The following is a 23,059-nucleotide window of genomic DNA, read 5'->3' on the forward strand; positions in this document are numbered from 1 at the left end:
CACACTTGTGTTTTCCACTGTTAATACACTGCCAGTGTCAATCAAGAGGAGTAGACTTTTGTTTTTACCTTGGTTTTGCTGGCTACTATATCCAAGTCAAAGTGAAAAAGGCCTCAAAGTAGTAAAAACTAGAAAATCTGAAATCGTGTGTAGACTTTTGATATCCACTGCATTTTTAATCAGAATCACGTAAATCACCAAGTTCAATAAATGTGCAGGAATTTGTCTTGGTGACACTGCAGCAATTGACTTTGAAACAGGAGGCTAGGAGATGAGAAAATCAAGAAGAAACAACAGAGGGAGAAATGGGGGTATAACACAAACACATGCATCAGGACTTTCATCTACTCAGTCTTTTCCAGGACGTGCTGCCACATGTATTTCAGTGGCAAGCTGGCCTGGTAGAGAGATGGTCCTGTAATCAGGGCACGGGTTTGATCCCTGCAAAAGCCCTGCAAATGTGTCCGTCCCTGTTGAAGTGTCCTTGAGCATCACTGAACCTCTGCCTCTCATAACTGTTCTGATCCCTCCAGTGAAATGGGCACATATATGTATTTGTGTGTCAGACGGATGCACAAACAAACAAACCCTAATTACAATCATGTATGCAAACATATATATTTTGGACTTCCTGCTAAAATATTGCTTTCTTGTTGAGCCACACAAGACCTTTTTGGATTCTGTGTGAAACCGGCTACTTTCTTCTTGGTCAGAGACACCTAAATCTAAATTCCAGTCAAGGACATCAGACATGACAGACAAGTGGTTTAATGATGATGTAAAGAGTCGTCCCCTGCTGCTTCCTGCAGGCAGTAATGTGATTGGTCCAGCAGGAGGCGCCTGGCCGTCCCTCTCAGCCGTACCTGCCGGTCGCCCCACCTGTCCAACCTGCCCTGCTCTGCCACTATCACTAAGACACACCTCCCTCCTTGCCCCACCCCTCCCCAACCCAACCCCCACGTCCACCCACTGCAGCAGACCAACCTGGCTACGCACAGCACGTCTTGTTCAAACAAGCCAGCTCTCTGCTAACACAGATAGGGAAGGGTAGTGAAGGACAGGCTGGCGGTTGGCATTCATGTCTCAAAACATTTATGCAGCCATTTTCTTAGCTGAAGTCTGAGGATCCGGGAGACAGTTTGCACAGTGGTGTCTATTAGTGTCATATTACATCCTCCGATCAATCTGTGAGTGCTGGGGTCGGAGACAAGGCAGCACACTGTGGGGTGGCAACATTAAATGGGCAGAATATGGGGTCAGATGAGGTCTACAACTTTGTCTTTAAAGGTGAGCACTTGTTTTCTCCCACTTATTTGATTTAATGCCCAAATAGGCACAGTTCTTAAGGTGTCATTTTATAACATGCCTTGGTTCTTCAGATCATAGTCCACTGGATTTTATGATACAGAGGCAGTAATGGATGCTGTGTGCCAACAGAATACAGTAGATCATTAATAATATACTCATACAATTAGGCTGTATGTCAGTTAATGTCCTGAATTTGCCTGTGCATGCAGATATAGGCTTTTATGGAGATATTTGCATTTTACAAAGCTGTCTCAATTGATCTGTTGGTCAGTTATGTAGGTAAACACAAGACTTTATTTAGGCATTATTCAGAATGCTTTTGAGTGCTAAAGATCTTTGGGTGGAAGAGTTGCACAACCACAAGACGGAGTGATATTGCAATCACATTACCTGCATCTTGTCTCTGCTGAGGCACGTGCATAATATCTGAGATGTTATTGTTGCAACCAGGATGTGTAGCCTACTTGTAATCCTGCTTATCAGTAGCATTCCACGCAAAATAACATTTCATCATACTCAAGAGTTTGGTTTCAAAACAGTACATCCAGTTTCAAAACAAACACAAAAACCGTAATCATAATCTGAAGTACATCACTCAATTTTCTCCAAAATATAAAGGATCCAGTCTGTAAAAGTGTTGTTATTGCATCGGGATGGTTACGCACTATCCTTTAAAAAGTATTATAATCTGTTTCGATCTTGTGCAACCAATCATTTTGTAAGGTCAAGTGAGAAGCAAAACACTCATTCCATTCATTCTGCTCTCAACCCAGAAGAAAACACATGGTAGGTTTCACTACAAGGCATAGTGATTGATGATATGCTGCTGGTTCAGGTACTGGATGTCTCTAAACAGACATAGAAGATAAGCAAAGAGAGGTGATATGGTTCACGATAAGTGATTTGACATTTGGGTAATAGTTGGTAAGGCATTGGAGGTGGATGGTGAAGCCACGGTAATTGTTTCCAGAGTCAAATAGTATTACTGTTAAGTGTTATGTTATTCTGTAATACAGCATGATACATTTAAAGAGTTTCTTTGCAAAGTGAGATATCCACCAGCTGAGCTATGCAATACCTACTCTGACAAAATTACTGCTAGCATGAAATAAACTCATCACTGCAGTGTTCTACAATCATGCGCCATTGAGGCTGAAGAGTCTGCAGGTTTTCATTCCAACCAAACACTATACCATGAATTCACTGATTAACACACCTTCAACCAGAGAGGGGGAACTAATCAGTGAAATCAGCTGCTGTAGTGTTTGGTTGCAATGAAAACCTGCAGACTTTTTGGGCCTCAATTGCTCATGGTTGAATAACGCTGCAAAAGTGAATGTATTTCATGCTAGCAATCGTTTTGTCAAGGTAGGTATTGCACGTTTCAGTTGGTGCATTTTTCATTTTGCAAAGAATCTTTGCGCTGTTGCATATTATTGAAGCCATTACCCATTTCCAACCCTTTACTTTTTTGTTGTTTTGTCAATTAAACTTTTCATCTGTTGAATATACCCCCTTGCTATTTTAAGTTTCCACTCAGATTTCAGAGCTGTAAGCAGTAGCAGTGCTGTGTACAGTACAGCACAGTACAACTGCCTATATTGGCAGTCCTGAAGGTCATGACAACAAACAAAAGGAAAATTTAATCCTTTCGGCAAGGCGTCAGGTTCTTCCCAACTTCCTCAGAATGGACAAACCGGGCCGTTGGAGAGTCTGAAGGCCTCTTGTCCTGTATCGCCATAGAAACCAGGAGTATTGTTTGCATAAGAAGTTACTCAGTAGTGGAGGAGGAGAGTGGGGAAAACAGCCATTCTCATCTAACCCAAAGAAAAACAGAAGTACAATGATCTGGCTGCAGTGAACAATTACCCAAAACAAACCAAAGTAGAGCAACTTGTAAAACATTCCTTGCTGCTGACTTTTTTTACACTCCAGGTTAAACATAAGACCAGAACAGGGTGCAAGTTGTGCTTTTATAGAGTGTGCTTTTATGAGAATGAGCAGATGTTGTGGAAACAGTGTCAGCATTTCTAATCATAGTTCATAATGATTTGTAGACTCCAAATTGGACCTCAGCTTCAGTGATTTCACTGTAAAGTTCAGTAGAAGGTCACTGCTCTCGCTGAAGCAGTCTGAATTTCTGCTGTCTCTGTTGTGGCCTAGGACAGCTCAGTAAATATGTTTGTGGATCTAAACAACTCAGTCTTGTTTCTTGTGTGGTGATTTATGCACATGATGTTTCACTTTTACACCCAAATAGGTTTAATTTTATAGTAATACTAACCGATGTGAATCAGCAAATGTAGCGGCACTCACAGAAAATCATCTGGGGGAACTGTCACATTCACTTTTTCTACATTGGTGTGTCATACATTAGGGGGCAGAACTATTAACTCTTGTTTCCTGCTGTAGTGGACAGTAGTGAATGGTGTCCTGTGGCATTGGAGAAGCATATTTGTGTGCTGAAATTCAAGATATTCCTCTTTAAATTATTAGGTGTATCACATATGATTTTCCCTGACAGGAGATGTTACAAGAGCTTGGATTACTATCTTTGTCTAGGCAGAAACTGTCTCATCCAGTTGTGCAGAGATCCTGGTGCCAGTGTGGCTTCATTGTGCGGTCATAGATTCTTATCTGTGTCAATATAAGCCAAGCCCTTCTCTATCTGACTCAGCTACTTACAACTGAAACCCAAACATGCGTCACTGAAAAGTACCGAAAGCGGGGGGTTCTCTGTTGTTCCTTGTCCCTCTGTTTACACGGTAGATAGGTTTCTCCGACCAAGATAAAAGGAAGTAGCGGCTTAACCTGTTACGCCTGATTTGGAATCGCCTTCCAGCCTTAGAGAGACTATTTCATTACAGGAAACAAAGGTTTTCTTTCAAAGGTTGTCAGTTTTCTGCAGGAAGAAAGGTGTGTGTGGGTGTGTATTTGAGTGTGTGTGGGTGGTGTGATGGGGGCCCTTGTTCCTTTGCATAAGCAGCTGCTAAGTCCCTTTTTCTTGAAAGTCTTGACCATTCTGTGTCTATCCCAAATAAACAAATACAGTAGAATGCCTTTTAACTTTATCAAACTCTCTAAAAGGGATGTTTGGACAGTTTGAGTTTTAGTTGCTTTGATCTTTAGTTTACTTTTTCTCTCCAGAGACTTGATAAATGAGGAGCAAAAAAATAAATATTTGTCCTTCAATTTCCCTAAAATGACTTTTTTTGGGGGGGGAAATGAGGGACAAATGTAGATCCTCCCCAGCCCAATCTGACAAGTTCTGTGAAGGAAAAATAACAACAAAACTTCAAAATGTCTAATGTTAAGTCCCTCGCCTCTGAAACCACATCTAACTCACTGGCATAGATTCAAATCCTGCCTTCTCTACTCTGTCCTCTTTGTCCCCACTGTCTAAATAAAGAAGTAAAACATACTAAAAATGAGTGGACTTCATCATGTCAAATTATCCCTTTCCCAGTCAATACTTTGACCTTTTTTATTATAGCCAAGCATCTCACATCTTTTAGTACTTAAAAAGTCTTCTCCCTACTCTCTCTCCTCCTCTCCTCTGTTTGTTCTGTATACCTCAGTTAGGATAATTAACTAATTTACCATGCGGGCGTGGTGCTGTTTTTAAAATAGGACACCATTGCCCTAATACTACAATGATCCACAGTATCAGACAGCTAAGACTAAGGGTTTATGTTAAGACGAGGGAAATGGAGAAGGACACACCTAGACTAACGGCCTCACTTAAGAAAGGCTGTGAAGTGGAGCAGGAAGGAGCGGGCGTCAGAGCAATGGCTCATATTAAACTCTGTGAATGTAATAGAGAAGTTGCAGGAGTTTTGTCTTCTTAATCCACAAGGTACAGGGGGATATATTGGGTTTAGTCTTTCGACAGCCAAAACAAGATGCTGCAAAACATCACAAATACTGCGTCCTTTGTGCCTTCCAAGTGTTACACTCGATACCCCATCATCCCCCTTCAAACACAGAATCGCAAGAAGAGAGGATCTTGCAACCAAAGGGGTCAGCACACCCGATATTCTTGCTACACCATACAGTAACCCATCACTCTGTCCTGGATCTGATATTAAAAAAAAAATACCTTTAGCTATTAAAACTAAGCTGAGCATGTAAATCTGGCTAGGATGTTAGAGGGAGAGGGAGAGGTATGTCTCAAGCAGGTATTTCCCACATGATCTGTACTGTACCTGCTATGGATTCTTGTTTCCATTTTACAAAGCCCCTCCATTCTGTCCTGTCTCTCCGCTGCAGTGGTTCTGATAGGAGAATCAGGTGTAGGCAAGAGCAACCTGCTGTCCCGCTTCACCAAGAATGAGTTCAACCATGACAGCCGCACCACCATCGGGGTGGAGTTCAGCACGCGGACGGTGCAGCTCCAAGGCTTCACCATCAAGGCCCAGATCTGGGACACGGCCGGCCTGGAGCGTTACCGGGCCATCACCTCTGCGTGAGTTACCAAGCAACCATCACAGCTTTTGCATCAGCACTGCATATACACACACGTACTCCCTCCCTCTTCACATATGCACACACACACACTTTAAAAAGGATGTGTCATTTTCAGCACATCTGTGTGTCTAGTTTGTGTTAGCAAGAAAACATTCACCATTGGATACACTTCTAGATATCATCAATCTGTGATGTTCAATGCATTTCAGTAGTTATTTTGTGATGCATTGTTTTAATTTAAGTTTTTGGTGTGCCCACTTTCCCTCAACGTGCCTTGTCTACTTCTACTTCAGTGATTTCCTACATTTCTCAGAAAGACTTTCAGCAACCCCCAGAGAATGGGGGTGAACTTGTTGCTTGGTGTGTGGGTAAATAGCTTGAAAGCCCCTTATTCAAAACTCAATATGTCTTGTGGCTGCATTGCATTATGGCCTATTGGGGCTAATGTTGGTATTCTACAATGGATTGCTCTCTGTATGATTGTTGAACTTTAGTGCAAAATAGTGAGTCTAGAGAGAAGCTCTTTGATTCTGAGGGACTGACACCAAAACCGTTTACAGTTGACGTTTCAAAGATTAAACATTTTCTGATATCAAACTGCATTGTAGCTCAGCACAAATATCTTCAAATTAATGATGTCACACCATCTTTGTTTGGCCAGTTATCCACTGAATAAGAAAAATACACCACCATACAACAAAATGGACCCAGTACATCGCCGATAGCTCCCAGGGGAAGCGGGAGGTAACTTAACATTTTAGAAAATTTGAAGGACTTCATTACCCAGACATGATGTTAAGTGAGTGGCATCAGTAGACCGTACACCTTGGTGAGTCCAGCTTTCTCTGGATGGAGAACTCGTTCCAGAGACCAAAAGTGACCAAACCCAACACCCAACTGAAATTAATTTGGGCAAAAAGACTGAATCTACAGGGTCTCAATTAGTGGGGATGATGTTCTCTATTACAGCCCCACTTTGTGTTTTAGCCCACTAAAATGAGTGTATTTTTACATAAACATCTTGTAGCCTTCAATAAGTACGTGTGTGTTGTCCTTATGTGTTGTTATTAACATATATTGAAATGTAACACAAATGTGTGTTGTCCTACACTTGACACACTGATGTGTTGGAAATTGCACATTCTTTTTAAGCATGCACACACACTGTCACACACATAAACACTCACATATTATGCTTGTTTTATTTCTCCATAGTTGTTAGGCAGTCTGTATGTTGGTGTTTTAGGTGGTGCGGCTATCTGCCAAAACACACGTAAGGACAGGCACTGATCTTCAGTTTCCTCCCACATAACCTGAAAAACAACCAGCAGATTCTCGTTTCCAGCCAATTTCCAACTGGCACACTTGGGTCCAAAAATCCGATTGGTTAGAAGAGAGACCTTTATTTGAACACTCAGCCCTCCGCAGCTGTCTGTTCTAGCTGAGGAAATCCCTGATTTGTTCTTTTTGTAATGAAGCTGGAAGGATTAACAGTATGGAAACATGTTTTAAAACAATAGAACCATGTCCATTTAATTTTTACAACACGGAAAATCTGAGGATATGCTACGACCGCAGGATTAGCTCTTTTCTGACAGCCTGGCTTTTTGAGTAATTACTTTGCTGACTTATTCCAATATGCTAATTTGCCCTCCCATGGAATTTCCCATTTGTGCTCTAACAAGTAGCTAAAACCTATTAAACTGGAATTAATCACACTGCTGGAAGAGGGGAACTTAGAAGGGGAACTTGCGAAGGAAATATTGATTGGTTCATGACTTCAGAGCAATCATTAGTGATTAAAAATTCTTTCAATTGACAGTAAAAAAAAAAATACTTGCTCTCTCTATGAATGATAGGGCAATGCTTACGTCTATTATGTATGTATATTGCTGATGTTCTTTCAACATTTCCTGTTTTATTTCACCTCCAGCTCCACTGGCCATGAAAGTAGCATCATGGGAAAAAAAAAGTTCAACAGATGCTGATTAAAAACAAAAAAGCAGACACATAATTAATATCACATAATTGGTAACTGTAAAGTAAATCTTCTCTAACCAGGTATTATCGAGGGGCTGTTGGAGCGCTGCTGGTCTATGATATCACCAAACACCTGACCTATGAGAGCGTGGAGCGCTGGCTGAAGGAGCTGTACGACCACGCTGACCCCCACATAGTAGTCATGCTGGTGGGCAACAAGACTGACTTGGCCTCAGAGCGATCCGTGCCCATTGAGGAGGCCACAGACTTTGCAGGTACAAATCTCTCAAGTCTCAAAGCATTACAGCTGTGTTGAACCATCACATAGGATTTGTAAGTTCATTGCATTTTCTTTATGGAAAATGGACACTTGCTGTTTGTTGAGTGTTTACTAGGGATGGGACGATTTATATCCAAATTCAATATATTGCAATACAAAAATGTGACAATATGCATTGTGGGCAGAAAAATGAATCACAATATTAGTTATATTTTATTCTGCTGTAGTAATCAAAAATAAAATAAACTTGCCCATCATAATTTCAGAAGCTCTCCATCCAAATTATATATATAATATTTGCACTTTGTAATGACATTTTTAAATTGTTGTTTACATTCCAGCAAGCCAGTGCCATTGCTAGAAAGATTTGTGTCTTAGAAATGAACATAATTCTGCACAGTCATACATTGTTGTAATTTAACTTTTATTTATTACATATATATCGTGGTTGTATTGAATCATATCATGAGGAAAGCATATCGTCCCATCTCTAATGTTAGAGAAGTCTACTAGTCTTGTACTGTATGTGAGCTCTTGTTTTCCTTGCACCATGTGTGTCAGTCTGCAAAACTGTTAGTTATGTCTCTGCACCAAGGCCACCAAGGGAAATTCCTGTTCATTTATGCTGCTTGCTGATTAGAGTCACTCTAAATCTGATAAGCAATAGATTGTTTGGGAGCATGGTGTAATAGACTGCATTTCTTGTATGGAAACTGGTCAAGTAGAAGTGTTTGCACTCTTAACAAAAAGGCTTACAGAATATGTAAATCAGGTGTGTAGGACAAGCAAATGATCAATGGGTTGAAGAAAGCAGCCCGCACACTGACAGAAAATGTATAGAAACTGGTCAATTTTCAAATGGCTGTTAATGCAAACTGTGGTCCTGCTGGGATCTACCACTATTTACAGTAGAAAATGACAAAAATTAGTATTTAATGAATAATATACAGTAACAATGTTATTGCTCTTGCTTGCTTGATGCTCTATCCAGAAAAGAAAGGTCTGTTGTTTCTGGAGACCTCAGCTTTGGAGTCAACAAATGTCGAGGCAGCATTCAACAATGTCCTAGCAGGTAATTCATTTTCATGTATTTTACATACTTTTAAACCAGTGTCTTGCTGGTTTTTGGCCCTTGTGTAAATCTATTATTCATGTCTAAAATTGGAATAAGAATCAAATGAACTGTGTTTTGGCACTCAGTGGTTACTCACTACTGTCAAAGGCTGCAGCTTCTCTCTGCGTTAGTCTAAAATGTAGGTGTGCCATATCTGTGCATAGAAATTCACAGGAAGGTGAGCAGTAAGGAGGTGATCCGGGGCTCCATCAAGGCCTTGTCGCTGACCAACCCCGACTCCAAAGCGGACAACACAGAGGAGAATAAACCCTGCTGCAGGAACATCTGATCTCACACCCCTCCCAGCAGGACGGGGGCCTCAGGGCGGGCGACAGGGGAGCTGCTTCTCCCACAACCCCCTGCCGCAGCCCGACCAGAGGCAGGCGACAGGGAAACCTTGGGGACCGTAATGCTGGTGCTGGCTTGAGTGACTCCACTCTAAAATGACTGATTTGTAAGTTATGCAAGCTACATGGTGGCTTTCAAAAGATGATGGAAGGCGAATGAATGTAGCTGGAGGCCATGGTCCGTCTTTTAAGGGTTTCTGCTAATTATCTGAACGTAGGTCAAAGGAGAAATAAACTGTGTGAACTGTAAGATGATATAAATGTTTAGAATCAATGCAGAGGAGAGGAGAAAAGCTTAAGCCCATGTTATGTTATGTGTGATGTTTTAAATGTAAATTACAAGTGGCTGTTTTTATGTTTTCTTCATCTCAACAATTTACATGGTGGCTAATATTTTATGCGCTGAAAATGAGTCTTGCTGTCACTGCTTTGAATGTGCTCCAGCTGATGATCTATGATGAGACTGACTGCATCTCTGGTGTGAAATAAATGATTTATGGAGACAAATTGAAAAGAAATCTGGCCTACATGTTATTGGCAAATAATTATTATATTTATTTGTTTTAACCTGCTTACCAGATGAGTGGAGTTTACCACATCAGAAGCGATTCAATTCAGATGTCATGCTAGTCGTACATCACAGAAAGGTACACCACTAAACTGACTTTCAAATACTTTCCTGTCATTAACTAAACTTTCTGGCACACACTGCATCGTCTTGTGAGTCAAACTCCAGTCGTCTGGCCCTTGAGTACGCTGAAACAAACCATGGAAATATTCAAAAATGTTATTTGGCCCGGGTCTGTTTCTAATCCAGGCCTCTCTCACACTGTTTCAGATCAAAGACTTGCGATTAGATGCATCAGAGTTTTCCAACCTTATTTCACAGCAAACCCGATAATGAGGTCTGAACATTCTTGAGACCCCAACGTTTAAAAGATTTGAAAATTGTAAGATGCAGAGAGTTTTTTTCCTAAGGGACTCAATTTGGGAAAGCCAGAAACACATATCAGATTTAGGACTTTCAATCTGACAGAATAGGTCAGGGGTGGGCAACCTTTTTAGGCATGAGATCTACTTTTCCCCTGACTGGGTTGGAGTGATTAACTGGCCCAGGTCATATTGGCTATATCATACCAGAATTATACAGGCATGGAATGAGTGTAAAAACCTTCCTAAAGCTCACTGGTAAAACACTGGAGAGAGGTATGATAAAAACAGCTTTCCGTATACTGCAGTAAATAAAACTAACAGTGAAATTAAACTACTCTTCATTTTTATGGGGACCCATTGGAGCGCAGTTAGAGACAGTGAAAACAAAGGTTAGACACATATTGGACTATTATTAAATATCGCATATCAACCAGTTAATGTCATCCAACTTTGATATGATGCAGGTTCCCTCCTGGCCACAAATATATACATGAAAAGTCTGTAAAATCTGCATTTCATTTATTCATTTTATTATTCAATTATGGGTTTTGGGGTTTTTTTTTAATCAATTCTTCATTTAAAGGCCTAATGTATCCCAGAGTTTACCATTGAATGTGCAGTGGAGAGTTTCAGTGTCACATCAATGTTTTTCTAACCACGTGCAAGAGCCATGTGTACCCATGTTATCATTTCAGCCAAACACAACAGCAGGTAATTTCACTGATCACTTCCTCCTGTCTGGTTAAAAGTGTGCTAATGATTGAAATCAGTTGGTTTGGTGTTTGTGTTGAAATGAAAACCTGTATACACATGTCTCTCAATGGCACATTGTTGGAGAACACACCCTGAATACTTGTATTTTTGGCACAAAATGTTTAGATTTAAAGATATTGAGTATTGGCACAAGATATCGGCTATCGACTTCAAGTTATAAATATCGGTATTGGCCTACAAAAAAACTCTGTACATTTCTATACATCCCAGTAAATGAAACAACAGTGAAATTTCTTCATTTTGATGGCGACCTCCTCAGGAATCCATGGGGGTTCCTGAATCTCACTTTGGGATCCACTGAATTATTCTCAGCGTACAGACAAGCAGTTGTGGGTCACCTTGAATTGTCTGTCCTCATGGGAGGGAGGGGAGAGATTTGATTAAATTTCTCAATATGGCTCCTTTGGCTTCCCCGGGGAGCTCTAGTCTGCCAGGAAATGCTGTGGCTGCACTGCAGGCTGCAGTGACACGTGTTGCAGTGAGATAATTGTGATAGCTCTCACTGTATGCCAGCTGGGCTCTGCTAACCTGAGGCTCAACATACCTGTAGAGAGGCTTGGGCCCTGAAGACGTCACCCAAGTAACGACGAGCAGTCAAATCATGAACGAGGGCTGAGTGAGCCAATCACACCAACGTCAGTGGCAGGTGTCGATCGTCTATCGACCAATGGAAAACGAGCGAGAGGCGGTACTAAGCAATTGACGTTACGTCGTTCGGAAATGGCAAATGACAGAGGGTGAGGGAGACGAGGCGAAACTTTTGTACGCTAGTTAGTAGTTGTTATTGGGAATTTAATGTCTGTAAACAACAACAGTACCGTATCGTGTTTATTTGTTTTTTAAATAAGTCGGTTTTGTTGTTGTCAGAGTGAGAATTGACCTTCTTTCGTGCGAGACAAGAGTCGTCAACGGTGGTCGGTCGGTCTCGCAGTAAACACACAAGAAGTTTGTCCGAGTAACGTAACGTAAATTCGTAGCTAGAGAGTAGCCGAAGAGGAGAAACTATGACCAACAGAGAAGACGAATATGACTATCTTTTTAAAGGTGAGTCGTTGTTTATATCTGGCACATTAAGTTCGTGTATTTCGCGTAACATACAGCCTGTCGTCGTCTCGACCTTAACGCTACGTTCAGCACTTCCCTATGAGTACATTTCATGTGGTGTCGAGATGTCAGATGTGTTAAATATGTAGTATACATTAGCAACAACTTGTCAAACACTGCGTGTGGGTCGCCAGCGACATATCAGGCCCGAGAAAATACGCAGCTGGGGCTGTAACTTTGTTTGGGACATATGGCATTGCATTATAGCCCGGCCAGCCCGTTGATTGCAACAGGATAGGTAGCTAGTAAGGACTCTTAAGTATCGCATTAAGTAGCATCTGCTGTGGAGTCATCATCTTGCAGGCCGATGATGCAATCATCTTGGGATGCAGTATTGGCCAACAAGGGGTCATAAGCTGTGGCGGGATGACACATCAAAACAGCGCTGATCCCTACTTGTTTTGGGGGAGAAAACAGAGTCGGCTATAAGGCAGCCGCATAGTGTATTGTATCTGACTTTGTCTACAGGAAATCACCCGACTGTGTGTAGTCAGGCTAGAATATGTACAGATCTTGGCACTTGAACAGAACCATCCATCTTTATTTGTCCTATCTTCTGTAGTTTTTAACTAAACACATATATACCAAAAATGACACTACTTATAATAATTAACATTTGTAAATATGCCCTAACACAGCTTTTTAAAAGGTACTATGTAGGCTACCTGGTTTGCCTGGTGACTAGATATTTCTGTCATATATTATGCAGTAGGACTATGGCACAATGTATCCTATGGCATTGACTAAAGATACTGAAGCAGGGGGAAATCTTTAAGCAATAGTCCCTGTGTTTACCTGATATAAACAGTAGTTCCCCTTGCACCTTGTCATGAGCAAAGGGAAACGAAGTGCTCACGGTCCTTTGTCCAAATATGGAACACTAAACAAGCATGTGTAGTCAAACTGGAAATACCTGCATGGAGTCAGTCTGTTTGTGTGTGCCTGTGTGTGTGTGTGTGTGTGAGAGTGTGTCCACACAGAAGCTCTCTGACAAAAAAAAAGAGAGAATAGAGAAGATGAGATTTACTCTCTCACTCTCAGATAAAATGCCTTGGTTTCTGGTGGCCAAATAGCAAATTTATCTGAATCTAGTGCAACACTGCAAGGACACGCCACTCCATAGAACTGCTGATAAGGTGTCGGCTGCCAGTCTATCTTTCACCTCACCAGGAAAGAGCTAGTGTGATTGTTAAGACTCATTTGTTCCTATCACTTCCTTTTGTTCCTCGCCGTTGGATAACATGAGTCAAGTCAGGTGAGCTGTCAGTGAGTCACAAACGGTTCAGCACAGGAAGTCATCCAGTTTTCCTCTTATTTGAGCCATACCCACTTCCATATTACTTTTCATGGCCGTTTCAGTGATTGTGTATGAGCATTACGGCTGGGGACTGTGGGAAACTTTTGAATATAATACCAATTCTGATGCTTCAAATACTGGTTCCTCCTTCAACACATTTCTTTGTTGATTGAAAGCACATTTCCCTATGCAAAAGGGTGAATTATCTTAATGCCATCTGCTTTTCCCAATGGATATCTTTTAAAAATGTCATTAATTCAGTGAAAAACCTGAAATCCCACTGTAATAAACCATCATTTTCAAGCTTTTTGATCCATTTTGATGCCTCAAAATCAGTACTGGTAACAAAAATAATTAGCCTACTGTACTGAAAGGATTCTGTTTTCGATAGCTAGCCTTAGCCGGCATTATGCCTCAATTTCACATGAATGGAAAAGGAATGCACTGGATGAATTCAGACATATGATGATAATCTTTCTTTTCATTTTAAGGGATTCAGGGGATATCAGGGAATCTCACTAAACAGATGGACTCAGATTCTCAGTATTAGATTGCTTTTTTCATCCATCTGACAAATTTTGATGTGAATTGTCCCCTTAATCTTCATTCCTACAGTCTCAGGCAGACATAGGCTATGCCACGTCACTTGTGCAGGGTTGTACCTATAATAGAAAGGTGTTGTATCTTTTCAGCTGAGGAATGCAAAGCCACACAATAGGTTGGTGAAAGGGCGTGTAACTTGGTCATGATATTACATTTCTGATGGCAAAGGACCTGGAAATGGTTGCATAATGATTTTTGTCCTCCACCCAAGATCTTTTGTGGCAGACGAAATAGAGAATGTCAGTGTTACCCATTTGGCATGTTGGGTAGCCGCATTTTTGGGTAGTGTAGTCCCCAGAGGCCTCCAGTTGTAAGAAAAGGCTGCTCTTTCTTCTTTGAACTACAAATTCTAACCAAGGCTGCGTTAATGAAAGATGGCTTATGGGACAAGTGGACCATTGTTTGACTTTTTCAGCTTGAGCGAGCCACATCACTGCGGACAGGTTTCCACCTGTGTCTGTTACACCATAGTTGCATGTGGCGAATTTGAACGCATACGGTTTGCCTTTAGGATGAGGATTGCTTAAATACAAATGTAGACACAGTGGTTGATTTGTTAACGTGATTTCAACATTCCACAGCTAGTTCCTATTTCCTAATAACAGGGTGGTGTGCTGTTGAGTTGGTAGAGTAGGTTCCCTTTGACAGGCTGACTCACCTGACAGTTGTGGAAATAGCTTTCCACACTCTTCCCCATAATGCTTGTTTCAGTACATTTTAGAGGAGGTTCCAGTAGAGGAGGAGATAAAGCACAAAAGCCATCGTTATTATCATCATGAGTCAACACTAGACTTTAAAGGAATAATCCACCCTAAAATGAAAATTCAGTCGTTAACTACATACCCCCTTATCAGTGGAAACTCCACTGAAATTTGTACAAAACCCAAGCAAAAAGCGAGTTAGGCCCCATCGTTCGATCTCAGCATTCTTCTTCCAAACTATTGAAGTTAACAGAGCCATCTTTTTACGAGAGCTGTTAGAAGAAATTTGATGGATATTTTGTGCTTTTGTTTTTTTGGAAATGTAAAAAGATGGCCCTGTTCACTTCAGTAGTTTTGAAGAAGGCTGAGATGGAACCAAGGTGCCTGACTCGCCTTGTGTTTGGTTTTCATACAAACTTCAATGGAGTTTCAACAGACATGGGGGTGAGAAGTTAATGACTGAATTTTCATTTCGGGGGAACTGTTTCTTTTAAATTATGCACACGGCCTACAAAATAAAAGGACCACCTTTCTAACTGGTTTGCACATACTTCTCCCTCTGCCCAAAACACCTTTTCTCCTGTAGTGGTGCTGATCGGAGACTCAGGCGTAGGGAAGAGTAACCTGCTGTCCCGCTTCACCCGGAACGAGTTCAACCTGGAGAGCAAGAGCACCATCGGGGTGGAGTTTGCCACCCGCAGCATCCAGGTAGAAGGCAAGACCATCAAGGCTCAGATCTGGGACACAGCCGGACAGGAGCGATACCGAGCCATCACCTCTGCGTGAGTACAAAGCATCAAGTCATCGCTGCTATGCACACTCCCTTCCTCTCTCTTTCTCACACATGTACAGAGATACACTTTATACAAACCCATGCACACGTAAAGAAATAATAGCAACTCTTTTTAATTAAGATAATGTCTCTATAGTCAGCGATTGGGTAAAACACACATATAGACACACATGCAGGAACCCACAGGCTGTGGTTGAAACAAGCATGCTATCAACACAGGTTCATACTAAGCACAGGAACCTAAAGGGCTTGTAACCAAATGTCCTGTGACATCCCTGAAACTTGATTGAATGCTTATGATATAAAAGTGGATAAAGTGAGTGTGAGGCATCTTCATGCATTTGCGTTAATCTGTGTAAGTTTGTCAAAACTGTCATTCACAGTCCCAACCGGATGAAGTTTGGCTGGTTTACCAGCGATGGGGGCGGGGGGCGTTGGGGGTTACAAACTTGCAAGCAATAGAAAATGGAAACAGAGGGCCATCCTCTGTGTCATGAATTGAATCTACAACCAACCTGTTTGACAGTTGTATCTTTCCTGGAGTAGCTGGTAAAGGATGCTCTAAAGTCATTAAAGCTACAATAAGCAACTTTTCGCCTTGAGGCAGGAAGTGTATTGTTAGTCCTGCCTTCCTCCCCCTCAGTTTGTCAATTACCCACCCCGACACTTGTCACTCATCTTGACGAACTGTCTACCTTAAAACGGCATCTAGCCTGAGGCTGAGGTAACTGGCATGCATAAAGCCGCCACAGGCATTGAAGAAGCAGACGACAAACGCAGCCAATCTGCAATTTAAAAAATACCTGCAATGCCAATGTTCACTTCTGTTTTCCGAGTCTTGTCTGCAGCATGTCTAGCTTCACTGTTCTTTCATTTCTTGCTGCTTAGCGCTATTGTGTTTGTTGCCAGCTTACCCACCTTACTGTTGGGCGCGCCCATAATAACACACACCCACAGCAAATGGTGCACCCAGAAATGTCCCCAACATCATTGAAAAGCCAATTTCAGGCAAATGGGGGATTTTGTCAGGTACACACAGGGTGACAGACTGATCATTTGTAATATACTTTTTACTTATTTGTTAATTGTTATTTTAATGTGAAAAAAGTTATAGCCCATATTGCAGCTTTTTACTGTGGGGCAGCAGGTGTCAGAGGTGAGACCATCCTGTAACCAAAAGGTGTTTGCCCTGTGGAAGTGTGCTTGAGCAAGACACTGAGTCCGTACAAGCTGCTCGGATGCTGTTCTGGGTCTCACCCTGACCTTTGACCTCCCCGTGGAGGAGGGCGGGTGATAAATCTGAATTTTCACCCTTGGGGGTCAATAGACTGTCTTTCTCTACTTCTATTTATATTTTGTTCATCGCCTCTTCTGTTGTCCAGGTACTACCGCGGGGCAGTCGGAGCTCTTCTGGTTTATGACATTGCCAAGCACCTGACGTATGAAAATGCAGAGCGCTGGCTGAAGGAGCTGCAGGACCATGCCGACAGCAACATCGTCATCATGCTGGTGGGCAACAAAAGCGATCTACGCCACCTAAGGGCGGTTCCCACAGACGAGGCCAAGGCCTTTGCAGGTACTCTCACTTTAATGGCATTATTTATGTGTATGTGTACATACATGTGTATATGGGCCAGGCCTTTTGATTTGGGGAGATATGAGGTTCTATTACTCTGCCAGGGTAAACCTATGATAATGAGCATAGACCGACTGACCCCCAGCCACTTCAACTAGGTCTTCATGTTGCCTTAACTACTATATAACACTTTATCAAGTGTGTTGCTGACAGTGAATATAATTAATGCTCTTCTTATGATTAGTTTTCTTTAGTTTTTATTTATACTGTTTGTTATACTCTCCTGGTAACACTGCCAAGGCTAGAGGCTCTATTTCCACTGGGAACACCCATGTTAGAAATGAATGCACTTGTGATACTGTAAGGCACTTTGCATAAAAGCATCCACCAAATGGCATTTATTGTAGGCTTGATTGTGTTTGAGCACATAGGTGTGTATGTACTAAGCTCTCACGAACGCACACCACCAGGTCAAAAGGACTTGATTTAAATTCACTGAACTTCCCACTTATCTCGGCCCTAAGAGAATTCCAGGGCATTATTTCAGAACAGGGTTAATTTTTTACAGGCAGCCTGGCAGTCCACTCAAGTATGACTTTGTCAACCTTTTGTCATTTTTATTATTGTGGATTGGTTGGGTCTATGTGTTTGCTCTTGACCTTGAGTTCAGTGGCTTGTGTCCGATTCAGTGTGTTGCATATGCTTTGACTTGTAAATGACTCATGATAAGACTGGCTAGAAGAAAGACAAATACATGAGTACAGTTGAACCATATTAGAGTAAAGTTCGAAAGTAGGCTAGATACATTACTTTTTCATTTTATTCAGTGCTACCCGTTTGTTCTAACTGTTTTTCTATGCCATAGACCACTGATTTGATACCTACTTTACATAAATGGCATTTGGTGAACCAAAGTGTATTAAAATACCATGAGTGCACACATTTTTACACAGAGTAGGAATCAAAACCTTAATCCTTGCAGTGTTAATGCCATGCTTTACCACTTGTGCCATACAGGATCAGTACATTAGACTTCAGTTGAGTGTACTGAAATTATGAAAAAAAAAAAAATACAGCCCTATAAACACAACATGATATATTATGGTGTTGTGTGCTTGTGTGTTTCACAGAGAAGCATGGCTTATCTTTCCTGGAGACATCAGCGTTAGACTCATCAAATGTGGAGCTGGCTTTCCAGACTATTCTCACAGGTCAGTTTCAACAATTTTGCTCAGTTAATGCCTTGTTTGTGTTTATTTCAGATCATAGAATGGAAATGTAATTGATCCTGAAGGGCAGTAGTGCCTGGAGCTCTCAAGCCCTTTAACCATAATTTTTTGATTCATTAGAAAGTTGGATCCATCTGAGAGTTAGCTTTGATGTTTTACATGACGGTGCCTATCCTCCACCACTAGATGGCAGCAAAATCCAGCTCATCAATTGGCCATGTCCATCACTAATATGTAGTCAGTGGCATGAACACCACCTGAATTTTTTTTAAGGTCAAAAGCATGGGTAATTGGCACGCTGAAAGGCCACTCAGCCAATCAGGCCTGGTGAGAGCCTGTATGAAGACGGCCATTCCCCAGCAAACCAGTGAGCGCTTGTCTTTGTTTGTGGCCACAAATCCACTCTGGAATGCAAGTCCCGACCTACCAGATGCATCTGCGTGTTCAAGAAGACATTTTGATATTGGTTCACAGATATGTCATATTTGGTACATGTGTATAGGCAATTTTCCCAAGAGGCATGTTTAGCCACCCTAACAAAGGCATTTGATGTTAGAGACTTGGTAACATGGAGAGAAAAGCAATTGCCAGTGACTGGCTCAACCCTGGAGTGCCTAAAGGGACAATCCAGCAGTTGAGTGGTGCTTCCAGTTCAATTGCTTCAGGGGCTATCAGTCTGTGAGTATGCGCCACTTGCCATTTGTATTCTGCTTCTCCTCCGCGTTCAAATCCCCTCTGTCTCCATTTGAACAATTAGCCATTCTGCCCATGCTACGTCTTCAACAGTAATTTCTAATTCATAAAAACTTCAAACCAACGAGCCCCATTGAGCTAACGACAGTGCTAATTAGCTCATTAAGGGAGGAGAACAGAGGGAGTTAGCAGTGCGTTAGCAGGCCAGTAGGAACTGAACTGAAGACCCGCTGGAGCAGAGTACACATACCAGGTGTGGACAGCAGCAACAGGCAGATCCCAGGTCGGCAAAGGTCATCTTGTCGGGCGATTCTCCATATAAGCCCTCCATCTGATGCTGTTGAGGATCTGTAGAAGTGGTTTCACCACCTAACGTGCCATGTCACAGTCTGAGCCAGGAGTATAGTTTTGCTTTTAAACCTTCCTGCTTCATATGCAGCTTTGGTTTCAGGACCGTTTTGTACTACACCTGTTATAGTTTTTGTTGAAAGTTAAAGCTACAATATAGACTACAACTTTTTGCCCTGAGTCAGTAGTCCCGCCCTCCTCCCCTCAGTTGGTCAAGTTCCTTCCCCAACACTTGTTTCTCATCTTGATGAGCTGTCTACCTTCAAATGGCAACTAGCCTGAGGTTGAGGTAACTGGCATTCGTAAAGCCACCACAGGCGTTGAAGAAGCAGATGGTGAACACAGGCAGTCTGCAATAAAAAAGCAATGCCAAAGTCCATTGTGTTTTTGAACAGGTCTTGTCTGCCACACCTTTAACTTCAATGTACTTCTTCTTTTCTTACTGATTTCTACCATTGTTGTTGCTATTACTTCCCAGTGCTGTGGCCACTACCCTCACCTTGATAGCCACAACCCAGCTCACTGCTGGCTGTGCTCATATGACACACCCACAGTAAATTGTATATGCCCCAAAACGCTCCAAACATAAAAAAAAAAATGAAAAGCCAATTTCAGGCAAAAGGGGGATTAAGGCATGAGCACACAGGGTCACAGAAAGCCACAGACTGGTAATATATAATATATACTGGTGCATAATATATCCCATTTATTTATTGTTATTTTAATGTGAAAAAAGTTGCATATTGCAGATTTAAGGAATGCATATAAATAAACTTGGTACCGCCAGATGATATCACGATGCCAGTTTAAGATGCAAAGAGTCTTACACGGTGCAGTTCCTGCAGCCAGGAGCCTGGATAGCACGCCGGTTGAGTTATGCCGTCCTTTTTGTCCTTATCACAACCTGTCCCACTGTTGCCTTGATTTATCTGTATCCACACCTAACTCCTTCCCTCTCACCTTTCTCTCTCCCACAGCCATCTACAACATTGTGTCACAGAGGCAGATGTCAGGACGCAGTGACTCGGACTTCTCACCCGGCTCCAATGTAGTGCCCATCACGGTCCAGCCCACCCAGAACTCAGCCAAGCAGGGTTCCTGCTGCCAGAACAACTGAGACCTTGCCATTGACCTCCACCTTCACCTCCACGCAATGGAGAAACAGCCAGATAGAAAGACAGAGACAGACAGATGGACAGGGAAGATGGAGAGACAGGTAGAGAGAATCATTTCACACGAGGACACTCGTACTGGGGTTGATTTGGTCCATTGTACTTTTAAAGAAAAGTTTATATGAAGAGGGGAAACATGGGAGGAGGGATAACAAAGCAGTTTAGATAAACAGATGGGGGAAATTAGTACAAAACGGAAAGAAAGCAGGTGACCATCATCTTTGCTTCCATAATGTCTATATTGTATTCTTTCCACTGAGATGGTCTGTCCGTATCCAATGCATTAAGCTTTGCAGTTCCGCTTGGAGCTTGATCAACTTCTAAATATGAAAGAGGCACATGAGCTGAATTCATTTACAACCAAATGAGAAATTGAACACATTATAAGGTCCCCTTGTATCTCGTCACATTTTCTGTCATTGTGAACTGCCCACCCATTGAAAGCTCTATTTAACAAGCCTGCAAACGCCTTCCCTCAGTTCCCCACTACTAGGAGAATGGGCAATAAAAATCTGCATTGAAGAGACCTGGCATCTCTGAATTGTAACCCCTCTGTCTCTATTGTCATTCCCATTGTCCCAAAATGTATTTAGAGTTTATGTCCCTTTATAATATTTATTGAACACTAGATTAAGGTCTCGTTTGGCCAAAGGGTTTGCGCATTAACTGGGTGGTTTAGATTTTCCACACTGATTACTTCCCAGCGAAGGGAGTTCTCTTGCTTTTTATGCTTCTGCTTTTGCCCATAATCAAATCTTTTTTATGAAGTATATGTTAAGGTCAACTACAGGAGTTTAAGCCATCTCCCAAAATGCACCTGCTGGAGTTTGGTTGAAGTTGGTTTGTTCAAGCTGTGTTCCACAGGGCATTTCAGAGCAATAACTTCCGTCCCTAACCTCGATGTATGTAATTTCTCTTTTGATTGCTTTTGATCTGCGCTTGGTACACATTCCTGCCCTGTGCACACTTTGGATTCTACAGACGAGCCATGCTCTTGCAAGCTTTTCAGGGTGTTGTCTTAACTCTAGATGGGATGGGATAACTGCATCGCTATTGGATGGGATAACTGCCTCACAATTGGATGGGATAACTGCATTGGCACTGCTGATGACCATTTCACCCCTGAACCTTTTGGGTAGAGGGGGGAGAGATGAGGGAATTGGTTTAAATGCATGGACAACCCTGTGCTGCTGCCTGCCTGCTAGCTGGGATGGATGGATGGATGGATAATGTTTCAGGGGATGGGGTAGTGAGGGCACTCAGCCCTGCCCTGCTCCCTGGTCTCTGATGTACCCAAGATGGCTTGTTTTACTGTAAGTGAAATCCTCCACTGCCCGCCCGCCTACTCTCTCTCTCTCTCTCTACACCGCATGTAACTGGAACAGGACTATGCCTTCTGGGATCTCCCTGAGGAGTGCCCTCACTCTCACTTGTCTTTATTTCCTGGGGAGGGTGGGGAGGTGGGGCCAGGATTGGTTTGGTTGGTATCTAATAGTCTAATAGATGAGGGGAAAAGGAGAAAGTGTGGTCATGTTAGGGGCGGCATGATTAAAGCCAAAGGGCATGCACACAAACAGCTATTATCCTGCTGAGGTGTTTCCACATCAACACTGAGTTCTCAACTGGGTGGTGTAGGTTAGGGGTTTTTAAACGTTTATTCTAATATGTGTATATTTGGACTGCATATGTATAAATAAATCTCATTTGTTAATAGCCTGGCTCTTTTTATTTCTCTTTTATTAGGAATTGGATTTTTTAAAACAATTAAGAGCTGTAAGTAGCAGGCTCCTCTATGGCATTTCATTAGTGAATCTGGTAGAGGTGCACAATTAGTTGTGTATAATTGTATTATTTGTCATGATTTTTGTTAGAATTGATAATCGTAGAATATTGACTTGGCCACATTGAATAATTTCATTTAGGATGTCTACTGTATTTGAAATACAAAACATGTTAATATAATATAAAATAATTTTGCTCCTCATATCATTGGGACTAAAACTTAATTGTCATGATCACACTACTCAGCAAAATAATTATCATTTTAACCATAATCATGCAGTCCAGGTATCTTGTACAACAACAAAAAAAAATAGCACAATGAGTTTCAATTGGAGATTATTTCATTTTTGTTTTATTAGAAACATTTACAATACATCTTGAATCTTGGAAAAATAACAAAGAACCAAAACTAATATGGCGCAGATACAATAATAATAAAAATGTCTCCAAAAAATGTAATTCACAAAAAACATGTGCTATAAGAAATAAACCTGCAATATCACATGCCTTGTAAGGGCACGGTACACTGTAACAGAGTTCAAAGACTTTTTTTTTTCC

General features: G+C 41.7%; 2 protein-coding genes across 2 annotated transcripts; both read left to right on the forward strand.

Annotated features, from left to right (window-relative positions):
- The first annotated feature begins 1,007 nt into the window (after positions 1-1,007).
- On the forward strand, positions 1,008-10,007 carry rab25b (RAB25, member RAS oncogene family b). Its single transcript, XM_071907125.2, has 5 exons — positions 1,008-1,287; positions 5,578-5,773; positions 7,837-8,030; positions 9,027-9,107; positions 9,314-10,007. Exons 1-5 carry the CDS (start codon positions 1,251-1,253, stop codon positions 9,436-9,438), a joined length of 633 nt encoding a protein of 210 aa, XP_071763226.1. The 5' UTR covers positions 1,008-1,250; the 3' UTR covers positions 9,439-10,007.
- A 1,906-nt stretch (positions 10,008-11,913) lies between these two features.
- Positions 11,914-22,432, forward strand: rab11al (RAB11a, member RAS oncogene family, like). Its single transcript, XM_071907163.2, has 5 exons — positions 11,914-12,247; positions 15,495-15,690; positions 17,084-17,277; positions 18,408-18,488; positions 20,525-22,432. Exons 1-5 carry the CDS (start codon positions 12,208-12,210, stop codon positions 20,662-20,664), a joined length of 651 nt encoding a protein of 216 aa, XP_071763264.1. The 5' UTR covers positions 11,914-12,207; the 3' UTR covers positions 20,665-22,432.
- The last annotated feature ends 627 nt before the right edge of the window (positions 22,433-23,059 follow it).

Source organism: Centroberyx gerrardi, chromosome 12 (assembly GCF_048128805.1).
Source record: "Centroberyx gerrardi isolate f3 chromosome 12, fCenGer3.hap1.cur.20231027, whole genome shotgun sequence".
Taxonomy (NCBI): Eukaryota; Metazoa; Chordata; class Actinopteri; order Beryciformes; family Berycidae; genus Centroberyx; species Centroberyx gerrardi.